The following is a 15086-nucleotide window of genomic DNA, read 5'->3' on the forward strand; positions in this document are numbered from 1 at the left end:
TCAACATGTTTAACATACAGGGTCAACATGTTTAACATACAGGGTCAACATGTTTAACATACAGGGTCAACATGTTTAACATACAGGGTCAACATGTTTAACATACAGGGTCAACATGTTTAACATACAGGGTCAGCATGTTTAACATGTAGGGTTAACATATGTACACATGGTTAACATATATAACATGTAGGGTTAACATGGATAACATGTAGGGCTAACGTGTTCAACATGTAGGGTTAACGTGTTTAACATGTCGAGTTAACATGTTTAACATGTAGGTTTAACACAAATAATATTAAGGGTTAACATGTATGACATGCAGAGTTAACATGTTTAACATGTAGGGTCAACATGTTTAACACGTCGCGTTAACATGTTTAACGTGTAGGGTTAACGCAAATAACATTTAGGGTTAATGTGGGGGGGCGTGCGGCGTCTGGCCTGCAGGGGGAGTATGAGCAGGTTGGGAGCGCGCCAGATCAGCTGGGGGGATTGGGCCTGATTGCGGGCAACTGCTCGCAATCAGGCCCAATCAGGGAGTGTGTATGTATGTGCCTGCTTTGTTTGTAGTAGGGAGGATGGTGAGCAGAGAGAGAGAGAGAGAGAGAGACGATCGCTACCAGAGATCGCCAGGAACGCACCCTGTGACCGCTTGGAGCGGAGCATAAGTTACGTTTAATGACCTGGGCCCAGCAGTCCGACAAACTGCCGGGCAGTTTGTCGGACTGCTGGGCGATCGCCACCAGGGATCGCCAGGAACGCACGCCGAGACGGCGTTGGAGCGGAGTTATAACTTATGTTTACGGACTTGTGTTGTGTTGAACTGCTGGGGACCGAAATAAACAGTCTTTGGATTACAAACGCAAACCCGGTGTCCAAGCGCTCAGTGAACCCTGTTACAGTTAACATGTATAACATGTAGGGTCAACATGTATAACGCGTCGGGTCAACATGGATAACATACAGGGTCAACATGTATAACATACAGGGTTAACATGCATAACATGTACTAGGCTTAACATATTTGACATGTAGGGTTAACATGTTTAACATGTAGGGTTAAAATACCTAACATTTAGGTTTAACATATATAACATGTAGGGTACTGACATCTAGGGTGTTAATTAATATACGTGTGTGTACGTGTGTATTGGTGTGTTTTGGCCTCACCCTTGGGGCTGTCTTGAGGGGTGGTGTGTGTGGTTGTGTGTGTGTGTTTCTATGTGTGTGTGTGTTTGGGCCTCACCTTGGGGCTGTCTCGAGGGGTGGTGTGTGTGTGGTTGTGTGTGTGTGTGTGTGTTTCTATGTGTGAGTGTTTGGGCCTCACCTCTGGGCTGTCTTGAGGGGTGGTGTGTGTGGTTGTGTGTGTGTGTGTGTGTTTCTATGTGTGAGTGTTTGGGCCTCACCTTGGGGCTGTCTTGAGGGGTGGTACACCTGCAGGTCAAAGGGCTGGGTGTTGGTCCTCTGCACCACCGTCACGTTGCCCCCGGTCCACTTGTTGGCCTTGGCCAGCGTGTTGGTCCTCCAGTCGGTCCAGTACACCTCCCCCCCGTACATGGTGACAGCGAAGGGGTGCGACAGGTACTCATGGCCCCGCAGCACCTCGATCAGACCCGAGCCGTCGTACCGCGCCGAGTAGATGGCGTCCGACCTGAAGGCGCCACAGCAGAGGTTCACGCACAGAAAGGTACTTATGGGAGGATGTGGTGGTTGTGCTGCTGGTGGAGGTGGTGGTGGTTGTGTTGGCTGGTGGTTATGTTGGGTGGTGGTAATGGTGGTGGTAGTAGTGGATGGAGGTGGTGGTTATGGTGGTGTATGAGGTGGTGGTGGTAGTGGTTGGAGGTGGTTGTTATGGTGGTGTACGAGGTGGTGTTGGGTGATGGTGTTGCTGGTGGGGTTGGTGATGGTAGTTATGGAGGTGGTGGTGTTGGTTAGTGGTTATGGTGTTGGGAGGTGGTCATGGAGGTTGTGGAGGTGTTGGGAGGTGGTGGAGGTGGTGCAGGACCCACCTGGCGTCTATCCAGAGGATGCGTCTCTCCAGGTAGTCCACGGTGAGCCCGTTTGGCCAGCCCCCGCTGCCCGTCTCCTTGTGGATGGTCTTCCGGCCCTCGCCGCTCATGGAGGCCGCCTCGATGCGGGGCTGGCTGGCGTCCCAGTCAGTCCAGAACAGGATCCTGGAGGGCGGCACGATGTAAAGAGTCAAACAGTAAGGCATCTCAACCCTCGAGCCCAAGGGACGCTCCGCATCCCTCAACCTTCCTTTGGTCACATGGTGACATGGTCACATGATCACAGAAGAAGAGCGAACTGAAACAGAATATCAGGGTGGGGTCTGAGGGTGGGGCAGGGTGGGGTCTGAGGTTGGTACAGGTTGGGGTCTGGAGGCGGTGCAGTGGTGCCCTACCCGTCGCGGGGGTCCAGGGCGATGGCCCGCGGGTGCTCCACCTCCCCGGCCAGCAGGGTGGTCCTCATGGTGCCGTCCAGCTTGGCCACCTCGATCTGGTCCAGGTTGCTCTCCACCCAGTAGATGTTCCCGGCGATCCAGTCCACCGCCAGCCCCTCGGGCGTGGCCAGGCCGTACTGGATCACCACGTCGAAGCTGGTCAGGGCTGGGGGGGAGGGGGCACAGAGCTCAGGACAGGACACTGGCAGAGCGATCAGGCAGCCGTTGACAAGATTTGTCACTGATTGTCCCCTAAGACTTATTGTCTTAGGGGACAATCAGACTTGTCTCCTCAGACTTGTCTCCCAAGACTTGTCTCCCCAGACTTGTCTCCTCACGTATGTCTCCTCACGTATGCACCCTAAGGGTTGGTGAATCCACTACAAGAATAAACGTGGTTCTTCTATAGTTTCATCACGTAGGAACCACTCATTTGAGGACAGGGAACCAGCGGTGATGTCTCTGGAACCGGTACTGGCCCGCATGTATCCGGGCTGAGGCGCTCACCTCCGTTCTCCGAGAGCTTCCCGCGGTAGATCTTGTCCTCCACCACGTCGGTCCAGTAGAGGGCGTTCTGGGCGAGGTGGAAGTCCAAGGCGATGGTGTTCCTGAGGCCCGGCACCAGCACGCTGAACTCCCCCTTGTTCAGGTCGATGCGGCGGATCTCGTGGCGGTTCGAGAAGATGATGAAGGGTTTGAAAGGATCTGTGAGGCGGAGAACACACACACACACACACACACACACACACACACACAAATCAGAATCTGTTCTAATAATAAAATACAACAAATAACCATGCAGCTTGGATCCTAATTGGGTAAAAAAGCTCCTTTTTCCCGTCAACAGATTTAATTCTTTTTCAATTTAATCCCCAACATAATTCCTTTTCCCCTTCCTCAGACATTCCTCCTCTCAGCCAATGGAAATCTGAGATAAACTCCTAAATACCTTCCGCTGGGTTGGCTGATAGAAGCCGTCCGGCTGAAACAGCTGTCTCAGAATAAAGGTGTAATCATAGCTAATAAACCCTGGTGTAAACAGGACTGAGTTATCGCTGCCTGCAGGCAGCCTGACACTCTGATTAATGACTAGCAGGAGCCTGTCGCCTCGCACTTGGAGACTCCTGGGAGTCTCCGGAGCCTTGTCTTCTAAGACATGTCTCCTAAGCCTTGTCTCCTCAGAATTGTCTCCTGAGACTTGTCTCCTACGACTTGGAGACTCCCAAGTTTTTGCTGAGCCTTGTCTCCTCAGTTTTGTCTCCCAAGACTTATCTATTGAGACTGTCTTCTAAGACTTGTCACCTGAGACTTGTCTCCTCAGAATGGTCTCCTGAGCCTTGTCTCCTAAGTCTCGTCTCCTGAGTCTTCTCCCCTGAGACTGGTCCCCTCAGACTCCATGGGGGCTGGGAACAACTCCCAGTGTTCCCACTAACTCCTAGGCTAGCCGGGACCATAAAAACCAGTGCTGACTCACCAGCAGGGAGCCTTAACCACTAGTTATTATTCAAGCTTAACTTTTCCTCTTCTTATATTTTCACTGCCACTTCCACACACATCCATGTGGAAAAACCCACAAGAAGCCACCTCCTGTTTCTTTCTATTGTCAGGAGAGGTTTCAAGGATTAGCTTCAACCACACGTCTCCTGCTCCGGGGAACCACCCCAGTGCTCCGAGCCAAACCTCCAACCGCACGGTTCCAGGCTGCAGCACAACATTCACTCATCTCACGACCTGACACTGGATCACTCCGGTTAGCCTTCCCTTCCTCTCCCTTCCTAAGCGTGCATTCATCCACCGTCCACAACACCCTGTCCCTGTCCCCCCCGTGGTCTTCTCCTCAGGGGTCGCGGTGGCTCCCGACCAGGACCGGGCCGTACCTGTGCTCTTGCAGTTCTCCATGTCGGGCTCCAGCTCCCAGCCCTCGTAGCAGGAGCACTTGACGCTGAACTTGTCCTGCTCGCAGCGTTGGCTGCACTTGAGGTGCTTGGCGCAGAAGCTCTGGATCTGACAGGTCTTGTTGTCGGCGCCCAGCTCCATACCCAGGGGGCAGGTGCAGACCACGCCCTCCCCAGGGGACACGCTGCAGTTGTGGCTGCAGTCGCCGTTGTCCAGGGAACACAAGTCTGCGGAGGGGGACATCAGAGATTGATACGTTAGACTGAGAAATACATCAGGAAGAGGAAGACATATTTCATGGAACCAAACTGAACTCATACGTCATGCAACACATTTTTCCGATGTTAAATCGAGTGAGATCTATTATTGAATGTCGAGTCTGATCCCCAGTGGATTGTGGGTAATGTAGTGCGGCCCCACCGCAGAGCTTCTCGTCCGAGCCGTCGGGGCAGTCGTCCGTCCCGTCGCAGAGCTTCTCCGAGGGCAGGCAGATGGTGGAGTCGTTGGCACACACGTGGTGCGACAGCTTGCACACCAGTGCCTCGCAGTTCTCCTCGTCGGAGTTGTCCTCGCAGTCGCTGTCGCCGTCGCACACCCAGGCCTTGCTGATGCAGCGAGCTGGACGGAGAGAGAGGGAGGTCAACGTCTGACACCCCAGATCTGGAGGACTTGTCTCCTCAGACTTGTCGCCTGAGACTTTACTGATTATCCTCCTCAGATATGTCCCCTAAGCCTTGTCACCTAAGGCTTGTCTCCTAAGCCTTATCTCCTAAGACTTGTCTACCGAGCCTTGTCTCTTAAGACTTGTCTCCTAAGACTTGTCTCCTGAGACTTGTCTTCTCACACATAGGTAGGTGGTTGACTATTCTGTGTATCTTCTAGGTTGTGCAGCGCTACAAGTTGTTTCGTAGTGACTACAAAGTTGCTTGCGTGCCTTGATTGTTCTCAGCCTCTCTGTTTAGTCCCTTTGGACCACAGCGACTTACGGCTGCAGGGCTTAAAGGGGCAGTGTCCAAGACTTTCGTTTTGTTGTCTTTGGCGACACCTAGGCTAATAAGTGGTTATTGCAGGTGTGTCTGCACATGAAGTTGAACTTTCCAGACAAGCTCAGCATTCATAAAACCTTTCAGTTTTTAAATGTTAGATTCAGTATTGTCATCGCCATCAATTCTAGACCAATGCAAGTGTTATCAATTTAAAAAGAACATCATATTTTAGACAGTTCCACGTTGACTAGTGCTGTTTCTAGAACACGCTGTGGGCGACCAGATACCGCGACCAGTTACCTCCTGCCGGCCCTGTGTCGGCTACCCTGACCTTGACACTGACTAACAGACCTCCACTCACATGGAGGACTCAGAGCACGTGGAGGTGAGGCCCCGCCCCTCACCTGAGTCCTTGCAGCCGAACTTGACGGCCGGGTCGCACATGTGGGTCACGCCCTCGCAGTGCTTCTCGTCGCTCAGGTCCATGCAGTCGGTGTCTCCGTCGCAGTGCCAGCGCAGTGGGATGCACAGGCCGTCATGACGACACTGGAACTCATCCGTGTGGCAGCCTCCGGGCGGGCGAGTGGCTGGGGGGGGGGGGGGGGGAAGAGAGAGAGAGAGAGAGAGGGAGAGAGAGAGAGAGAGTGAGAGAGAGAGAGAAAGAGAGAGTGAGAGAGGGAGAAAGAGAGAGATGAGGGTGAGGGAGAGAGAGGGTCCTTCATTTATTCATGATAAAAAGCAGTCATCCTTGACTTTTAGCGACAGAAATGCGACTGAAATGCAGGTCATGCAGGAGGCGTCGGTTCAGCATGAGGTCTACAGAACGTACGGCTCCTGCGTGACGTGCTGCGACGATACGATCCAGAAAATCCACCCACGAGCATTAGCCTCCATAGGCCATCAACACAAATGAAACACGAAAGGTCAGGAGACGGGCCCAACCTCGATGAGGAAACTCTAAACAGTGGACCGGGAAAGATTTCATTTTGAAAGAAGGACTAGAAGAAACCAATTCCTCTAAAGGTTTCCTCTGGAGGTGGCTGGACGTTTCACTGGGAACACGGTGGTTCCCCTCCTGCCTGGGAAACGTTCCCCCGCAGGAGGCCAGCTGCCCACTGGGCCAATCGTCTTCTCCCCATGGTGCAGGGTTGGCCAAGGCTCTGCCATAGTCTCCAGGTGGCTTCAGACCCAGAGCAGATCCTAACCCAACCCTCCCACACTATTATGTAGTCAGCCTTCAGCACAAGATGCTCTGAAATCTGCTGTGAATATATTTGGTGTGTGATGCTCAAGGCCTTCACACAATTTAAAATGATATCAATATATGTGGACATGAGGGCAGACTATGAATATAATATTAATTTCCTTCTCAATCCTCATGTTGTATTCATGTTAACAAGAAAAAGCTATGAAATAGTGACTTTGAGGCTCACTACCAAATGAAACAGATTGTCTCTTTATAAAGCAATGAAACCTCTTGACAAACTGACAGGAAGTTACAGGAAGACACATCAATTATGGTATACAGAAATATCTAGAGTGCTTTGCATGGACCCTGGAATGTAATGCAAACACACACGCACAAAAACACACACCCACACTTCATTCATATCCACCGTGCTGTGACATCCCCTCTTGACCGCACCACTTCCTGTCCCGCACGCTCACCCTGATTGGTGCAGTTGGCGTGCGTCTCGTCGCTGTAGTCTCCGCAGTCGTTGTCTCCGTCACAGGTCCAGTAGTCCGGGATGCAGCGGCCGCTGTTGCACTTGAACTGAGCGCTGGAACAGGAGTGGCTGCAGCCTGCCTCGTCGCTGCTGTCCCCGCAGTCGTTGTCTAGGGAGGACACGCAGTGAGAAACACGGCCTGCCTACTCAGACCGGCTGGGCCCGGGAGGCCCCAGGGGGGGGAGAGACAGAGACACGGTTAGCAGACACACCAGCTGACACACAGACAACAGGTACAGTCAATGATGAGAATGATGTGGTAATGACAGAAACTGCATAGATCAGACCATGCACCGAGGGGGGAATGTACCCAGCGCTGATACATTGAGCTTAGCAGGGGGAGCGTCTGAGTCTTGGACTGGAAGAGGTTCAGCTGAAGTTCATTCCACTGTAGTCAGCGGCGTGAAAGTGGACATGAACTGAATCCTGGGGTCATCCATGTGATAATTCACCGCTGCACGAGCAGAGAATTAAAGGATGGAATGTTAACACTCTAGCGTTACTGTTCCCATGCGTTCCCGCTACAGACGTACAGGAGGGGTTTGGCGTTCCGGACCCTTTAGCGGCGGACACAAGGACAACGTTCTCTGGTTTCTCCTCAGATGCTGAGAGAAGCAGGATGAGGTGCCAAGCAGGCGTTAGCATCGCTCGCGTTCTCAAGCTAACCAAGCAACCCAACTGCCTCCCCTACTTCACCTGCCTCCTGTCTGTCTTCTCCACCTCCACCCTCTCCACCCCCTCCACCTCCACCCTCTCCACCTCCTCCACCTCCTCCATCTCCTCCATCTCAACGCCATCCACCTCCACCTCCACCCATTCCACCACCATCCTGTCTACCTCCACCCCCTCTACCTCCAGCTCCCCCTCTACCTCCACCCTCTCTGCCTCCACCTTCCCATCACCCCTCCCCACCCCCCCAGCCCGCGGAGCTGCGGTGCATGTTGATCTATGCACTAACCGGGAGGGTTGGGACAGCGCGACTCATCAGAGCCGTCGCCACAGTCCTTCTCTGAAGACGGGGCGGCGATGAACATGGAACAACACAACGACACATGAGCAACACGTGGTGGACCCAGCGCCTCAACACACACAGGCAGACACACAAAGGGAGACCCACACACACACACGGGCAGGCACACACGGGCAGGCACACACACAGGCAGAGAGACACACACTCAGGCAGATACACACAGGCAGACACACACAAGCGGACGCACACAGGCAGACACACAAAGGGAAACACACAGGCGGACACACACACACACACTCAGGGAGATACACACAGGCACACACACACAGGCAGACACACAAAGGGAGACACACACAGGCAGACACACACACTCAGGTAGACACACACAGGCGGACACACACACACACTCAGGTAGACACACACTGACCGACACACACAGGGACACACACAGGCTCTTAAACACACATACACAGACACACACATTCAAACACAATGCACACATACAAACACACGCAAACACACAGTTGCTGCCAAACACACAAATGCGCACACACATATTCAAGCATAATACACGCACATACAGGATGAACACAAACAATACACATTCATACACAATACACACACATACATGAAAACAGGCTCAGATCTCCACATGAAACCAGGAGCCACAGAGGACAAACAGTTAACGTTGACAGAGTCAGGAGTGTCTCAGTGACAGGAAGTGGGCGGGTCAGAAGGGTCTCTATGACAGGAAGTGGGCGGGTCAGGAGTGTCTCTGTGACAGGAGGTGGGCGGGTCAGAGGTGTCTCGGTGACAGGAAGTGGGCAGGTAAGGAGTGTCTCGGGCACAGGAAGTGGGCGGGTCAGGAGTGTCTCAGAGACAGGAAGTGGTCGGGTCAGGAGTGTCTCTGTGACAGGAAGTGGGCGGGACAGGAGTGTCTCAGAGACAGGAAGTGGGCGGGTTAGGAGGAGGTGACTTACCGTTGTCACACCTCCAGTTGATGTTGATGCAACGGCCGTTGTTGCAGGTGAACTGAGTGAGCGGGAAACAGGTGGGGTAGGCTGTAGGGGGCGGAGCCAAGAGGGAGCAGAAGCCATCAACACAACGCTACACTCACTGGTCACCTTGGCAACGGTGACGCTTCATGCACAAAAAACTACTTAAACAAACACATGCACGGCTACTGGAGACCACCCCCGTCCATCTCCACATCAACCCTCTCCACCCTTTACTCCTCCACCCCCGTCCACCTCCACTACCTCCCCATCAACCCTCTCCACCCTTTGCTCCTCCACCCCCGTCCACCTCCACCCCCACCCTATCCACCTCAAGCCTCTCCCCTCCACCTTTTCGGCACTCACCCTCTCCATATCCGCCCCCACCTCCATCCTTACCCCACTACCCCTCCACCCTCAACCCCTCCACCCTTCCCCCCTCCTCCCTCTCCGATGCCCCCTGGATCCCGGGCTAGATAAGCCCCTCCCCCCCCCCCCCCCAGAGGGTCGAGGCGGGAGTACCCACCGCAGGAGTCGGGCTCGTCCGAGCGGTCCCCACAATCGTCGTCCAGGTCGCAGGTCCAGGAGATGGGGATACAGCGGCCACTGGCACACGAGAACTGGTTGGGGGGGCAGGTCCGGGCTGAGACCCAGAGACAGCAGGAGGACAGTGAGCCCCCAGCGACTTCAGAGCCAACATTGTGCTCCAGTGTGGTGAGCATTCGGCTCACCACACTGATGGGACGAGCTACTTTCCCCTGTTTCATCATTGTTTTTTCATTATTATTATTTAACTTCGTCAGCTGCCATTTGAACCTAGTTCTGCTGTGTTGTTATAGTCGCGCATCCTTGGAACGTAATTGACCAATCAGGTTTTTGATCGACTATTTAAAAATGCTGTGGTATGAGTATTTACTAAAGGGATGCACAGTATGAATTTAATTGAATGACAGCATGATCCTGTTTGAATTTTAATAACCGCCATGTTTCTCGACACCAGTGTGTGTGTGCGTTTGCCTGTGTGTAAGTGTGTGTGTGTGTGTGTGTGTGTGTGTTTGTGTGTGTGTGTTAATGTGTGTTTGTGTGGGTGTCAGCATGTGTATGTGCGTGAGTCTGTGTTTCTGTGTTTGAGTGTGTTTATGTGTGTGAGTGTCTGTGAGTGTGTTTATGTGTTTTTGAGTGTGTGTCTTACCTTGTGTGCGACCGCGTGTGTACGTAAGTGAGTCCATGTTTATGTGTGTGTGAGTGTGTTTATGTGTTTAAGTGTGTTTATGTGTGTGAGTGTGAGTGTGTGTGTGTGTGTGTGTGTGTGTGTGTGTGTGTGTGTGTGTGTGTGTGTGTGTGTGTGTGTGAGAGTGTGTGTTACCTGAGCAGGTAGTGTTGGACTCGTCCTCGTCGTTGCCACAGTCGTTGTCTCCGTCACAGAGCCAGCGCAGCGGGATGCAGCGGTTGTTGTGACACTTGAAACGGTCGGTGGGACAGGTGTGCTGGTCTGGGGGGGGGGGACAGACTTATTACCACAATGAAGGGGGGAGACGGGAGAGGATACAGACTTATTACCACAATGAAGGGGGGAGACGGGAGAGGATACAGAGTTATTACCACAATGAAGGGGGGAGACGGGAGAGGATACAGACTTATTACCACAATGAAGGGGGGAGAGGAGAGGGGACAAAGGAGAGAGGAGAATTGAGAGGGGAGAGGGGAGAGAAGAGAGAAGAAGGGAGAGAGGAGAGGGGAGGAATACTGACTTATCACAACGGTGAGGGGAGAGAGGAGAGGAGGGGAGAGATAGGAGAGGGAGAATACTGATTTATCGCAACGTTGAGGGGGGAGAGAGGAGGAGAGGAGGGAAGGGGAGAGGATACTTGAGCGGTTTGAGTTTGTTTAGTCTTTGCTCGCTTAGTCTATGCTCTGAGTATACTTTCACACATCAACAGGCCTAGATTCCTTCCATTTACACACACACGCAGACACACACTCAGGCCAAACGTGGCATATTAACACATCTCATGAGCGATGGCCAGCTGTCCCCTCTGTCGGGGGGTGACTCACGGCAGAGCTCCAGGGCCTCGTCGCTGTTGTCCAGGCAGTCGTTGTCCCCGTCGCACTTCCAGCGGTCCTGAATGCAGCGGTTGTTCCTGCAGGCGAACTCCCCCGGCTGGCACTGGGGGGGCGGCAGGTAGGACGGGTTGGCTGGGGACGGACACACGGACACACGGGCACACAGACACACGGCGGGACAAGAGGACGGACACACGGAGGGAGGGACAGGGGGACGGCGGGGAGATGGGGAGACAGGAAGTAGAAGATGATGAGCACAGAGTGAGTGGATTCTGGGGACCGTAGAACAGCAGAGCAGCCTCTGCTGTAAAGTGCTTCCATGATTAAAAATACATTTTCACAGGCAGCGCATTAGCCTGCCTTTTTCAGAGCCCTTTACAAAGATTGCCCTTAGCCTAAATTCAGTTAAACACACATGCACTCAAGGCTTTCAAGCATACAATTTATAGAGAAAATTATTCAGAATCCCTCTTTGCTTTCTTTATGACGAAGACAAAGGGCTAAACTCAACGGGCAGCACTCGGTGGAAACACCCCCACCCGCCTGCTACCCCCCCCAGCACCGGCCGAGTCCCAGCCAGCCTCCCCGGACCCCCTCCTCCGGGCCTTACCTGTACAGCTGGTGTTGTCCGCAGGGTTTAGGATCTGGTCTTCTGCGCAGGCACACGACCGGCCCCCCGGGATGGAGAGGCACAGGCTGCTGCAGCCCCCGTTGTACACGCGGCACGCGTTGGAACCTTCGGGACGACACGCGCAGAAACATCCGTCTTAAAGCGCGCCTGACATACATGCAAACCGTATCTTTCACCGCGCTCGGGGATGAGGTCTACAAAGACTTCATGGACCGTGTTGTGTTTGTGAGACGTTACGAGGATAACGTGGGAGCAACAGAGTGACACGTGAACGCAGGGACGAGACGTCGATGTCCACTTTAACTCTGACTGACCAGCACCAGAACAATGTCACGAGTTACACTGAACAGGTGCCGTAGAGCGCCCCCTAAGGCCTGGGAATAACAACGCATACTGTTCACCATCCATTGTCAAAGTCAAATTCAGTTTTATTGTCAATTGCAACAAATGTACAAGACAAATAGAAGAACCATAATTTTGTTCGTCTCTGACCCGCGGTGCGTTAGCTATAAAATAAAATGGTAAATAAACAAAATAAAATAAGATAAGTCATATTTACATTGAATATATTCTAAATTCGAAATAATGCAAAATGGTCTGTATGGTGCAAAGCAGGCAGAACGATACGGGTACGCATACAGTACAGACGGGGACAGGCAGGGCGGTACCTTGCTGCTGCTGTGCGTCGTACATGCGGATCTCGAAGATGGGGGGCCTCTCGTTGCGCAGCAGCGTGGCCACGCCCGTGCCAGTGTCCAGCTGGTAGATGCTGCCGCTGCGGTACTCGTTCCAGAACAGGAAGTGCTTGTAGTGGCACAGGCCAAAGGCGTGGCTCAGTTCCTGGCCCTCGTACACCGTCTGGGGGGTGGCGGAACACAAGTATGTGGTGGACCACGCTAACATGCTAACACTGCACATGTACGCTACAACTAAACGGTAGGCTGGCACTGCATCTGTACGCTAGCTCTGTACCTGGATGCTAGCACGGCACCTGTACGCCACGCTAGCACAGCACCTGGATGCTAGCACGGCACCTGTACGCCACGCTAGCACATCACCTGTATGCCGGCACTGCACTTGTATCCTGTGCTAGCACCACACCGCACCTGTACGCTAGTACTGAGCCTGTACGCTAGCACTAAACGGTACGCCAGCACTACACATGTATGCTACACTAGCATTGCACCTGTATGCTAGCACTGTACCTGTATGCTATCACTGAACCTTTATGCTATGCTAGCACTGCATCTGTACGCTAGCACTAAACGCTACGCTAGCACTACACCTGCATGCTAAGCTAGCACTGCACCTGTACGCTATGCTAGCACTGCACCTGTACGCTACACTAGCACTGCACCTGTACGCTACGCTAGCACTGCACCTGCATGCTACGCTAGCACGGCGCCTGTAAGCTACGCTAGCACTACGCTAGCACAGCACCTGTATGCTAGCGCTAGCACTGCACCTGTATGCTAGCACTGCACCTGTATGCTAGCAGTGCACCTGTACGCTAGACCTGTAGCTGAAGGCTGAGATGTTCTGCACAACTCATCTCCTGCTGCAGCACGTACGTGTGGAGACTTAAGGAGTGAACCACGACGTGTACTGCAGACGCCCCGGGGTCCTTTATCTTTCATCTAGAACGTTACTGTCTGTCTTTTATCGACTCAATCAGCCGAAATTAAAATAGTTTCCCACTTTGCCGGGAGCGTTATCTTTTTACGATGTTTTACGCTAACGATCAATTAGATAAGATCAAGTATTTTATAATGCTGCGGTGTGAGTACACATCAATAGATTTAATGGGCTTGTCTCATAAACCAGGCAGCATGATGGGACATGACTTTAACAGCCATCCTTTGGCCCATCAAAACCTCGGAGTGTGTGAGCAGGAGTCCATACCGCGTGGCTGGGATAGAACGAGCTCTCAGGGTCGCGTGACTACTTAGTACAGCCCCTCAGATAGTGGGACAGCCATAGCATTACAGGCCCTCTTCTCATTTCCTGACGAAACTCATTCCCCACTGGATCACTGTCACTTCCTAATAACCCTGTCGGAATAATAATCCCCATCTTTTGATGCCTTGCAAGCCACCCTCCTCCCCCCTCCTCCTCCTCCCCCCTCCTCCCCTTCCCTCTCCCTCCTCCCCCCTCCTCCCCCCTCCTCTCCCTCCTCCCCCCTCCTCCTCTCCCCTCCCTCCTCCCCCCTCCTCCACTCCCTCTCCCTCGTCCTCCCCCCTCCTCCCCTCCCTCCTCCCCCCTCCTCCCCCTCCTCTCCCTCCTCCCCCCTCCTCTCCCTCCTCCCCCCTCCGCTCCCCTCCCTCTCCCCCCTCCTCCTCCCCCCTCCTCCTCTCCCCTCCCTCCTCCCCCCTCCTCCCCCCTCCTCCTCTCCCCTCCCTCTCTCCCCCCCCTCCTCCTCCCCCGGCGTGACAGACAGCTGACCCCGGACCCCGGCAGTGTGCTGTGGGGGGGGGGGGGGCGGACCTTGCGCTCGGAGCTGTTGAGGTGCACCATCTCGATGCGGTCGTAGTAGGCGTCCACCCAGTAGAGCAGGCCGGCGGGGATGTCCAGGCTCAGGCCGTTGGGCCACAGCACCGTCTTGCTGCTCAGGAACACGTCGCGGTTCGTCCCGTCCATCCAGGCCCTCTCGATCTTCCCCCGCTTGCTCTCCTTGGGGTCCTCCTCCCAGTCCGTCCAGTACATCCACCTGGTGGGACCAGTACAGAGGGGTCAGGGAGAGGGAGGCGGGGGCGTTAGCGGTGTAGCCTGGCGTAGCGGTGCGGCCTAGCGTGATGCTGGGACGCTGCGGGCGTGCCTTACGCAGCATGCTTATGCACCGACGCTAGCGCTTAGGTAATCCTAGCGTAGCGGTGTAGCCTAGTGTACTGCTGGTGTAAACAGAGCGCTACGGTAGCGTTAGCGTAGCGGTGTAGCCTAGCGTACCGCTGTGACAGCGCAGGCACTGCCTAAGGCAGCATGCTAATACAATGAGGCTAGCTTAACGGAGCGCTAAGGTACCGCTAGCGTAGCGGTGAGCCTAAAGTACCGCTGTGACGGTGAATGCGCGCCCAACGCAGCGTGCTAATACACAGACTCTAGCTTAATGGAGCGCTAAGGCTTACAGAGCAGGGCTAATGTGACAGCACGCGCTAAAGCTCAGAGCTACTTGGCGTGCTCTATCAATCCCAGAGGGACAATGGGCTTTAGGGGCATTGTCCCTCTGGTGGGGACACGACTCGGCCATGGACGATGAATAAACAATAAATACACACACACAGGCAGGCACACACACAAACACGTAGAAAAACACGTAGAAAAACACAAACACAGACACAGAAATAGACACATAACTACACACAACTACACGCAGG

General features: G+C 53.7%; 1 protein-coding gene across 1 annotated transcript in view; it reads right to left on the reverse strand.

Annotated features, from left to right (window-relative positions):
- LOC307083741 (low-density lipoprotein receptor-related protein 1-like) overlaps window positions 1-15086 on the reverse strand; it is a 111071-nt gene that overhangs the window by 51890 nt on the left and 44095 nt on the right. Inside the window, 15 exon segments of the mRNA XM_079747693.1 lie at window positions 1410-1654; window positions 2013-2177; window positions 2408-2612; window positions 2954-3151; window positions 4324-4569; window positions 4763-4960; window positions 5733-5915; window positions 6997-7164; window positions 9006-9086; window positions 9547-9663; window positions 10387-10512; window positions 11076-11216; window positions 11695-11820; window positions 12384-12573; window positions 14200-14422. Coding sequence (XP_079603819.1) covers window positions 1410-1654; window positions 2013-2177; window positions 2408-2612; window positions 2954-3151; window positions 4324-4569; window positions 4763-4960; window positions 5733-5915; window positions 6997-7164; window positions 9006-9086; window positions 9547-9663; window positions 10387-10512; window positions 11076-11216; window positions 11695-11820; window positions 12384-12573; window positions 14200-14422 — 2612 coding nt within the window.

This window comes from Pollachius pollachius (assembly GCF_949987615.1).
Source record: "Pollachius pollachius genome assembly, chromosome: 12".
Taxonomy (NCBI): Eukaryota; Metazoa; Chordata; class Actinopteri; order Gadiformes; family Gadidae; genus Pollachius; species Pollachius pollachius.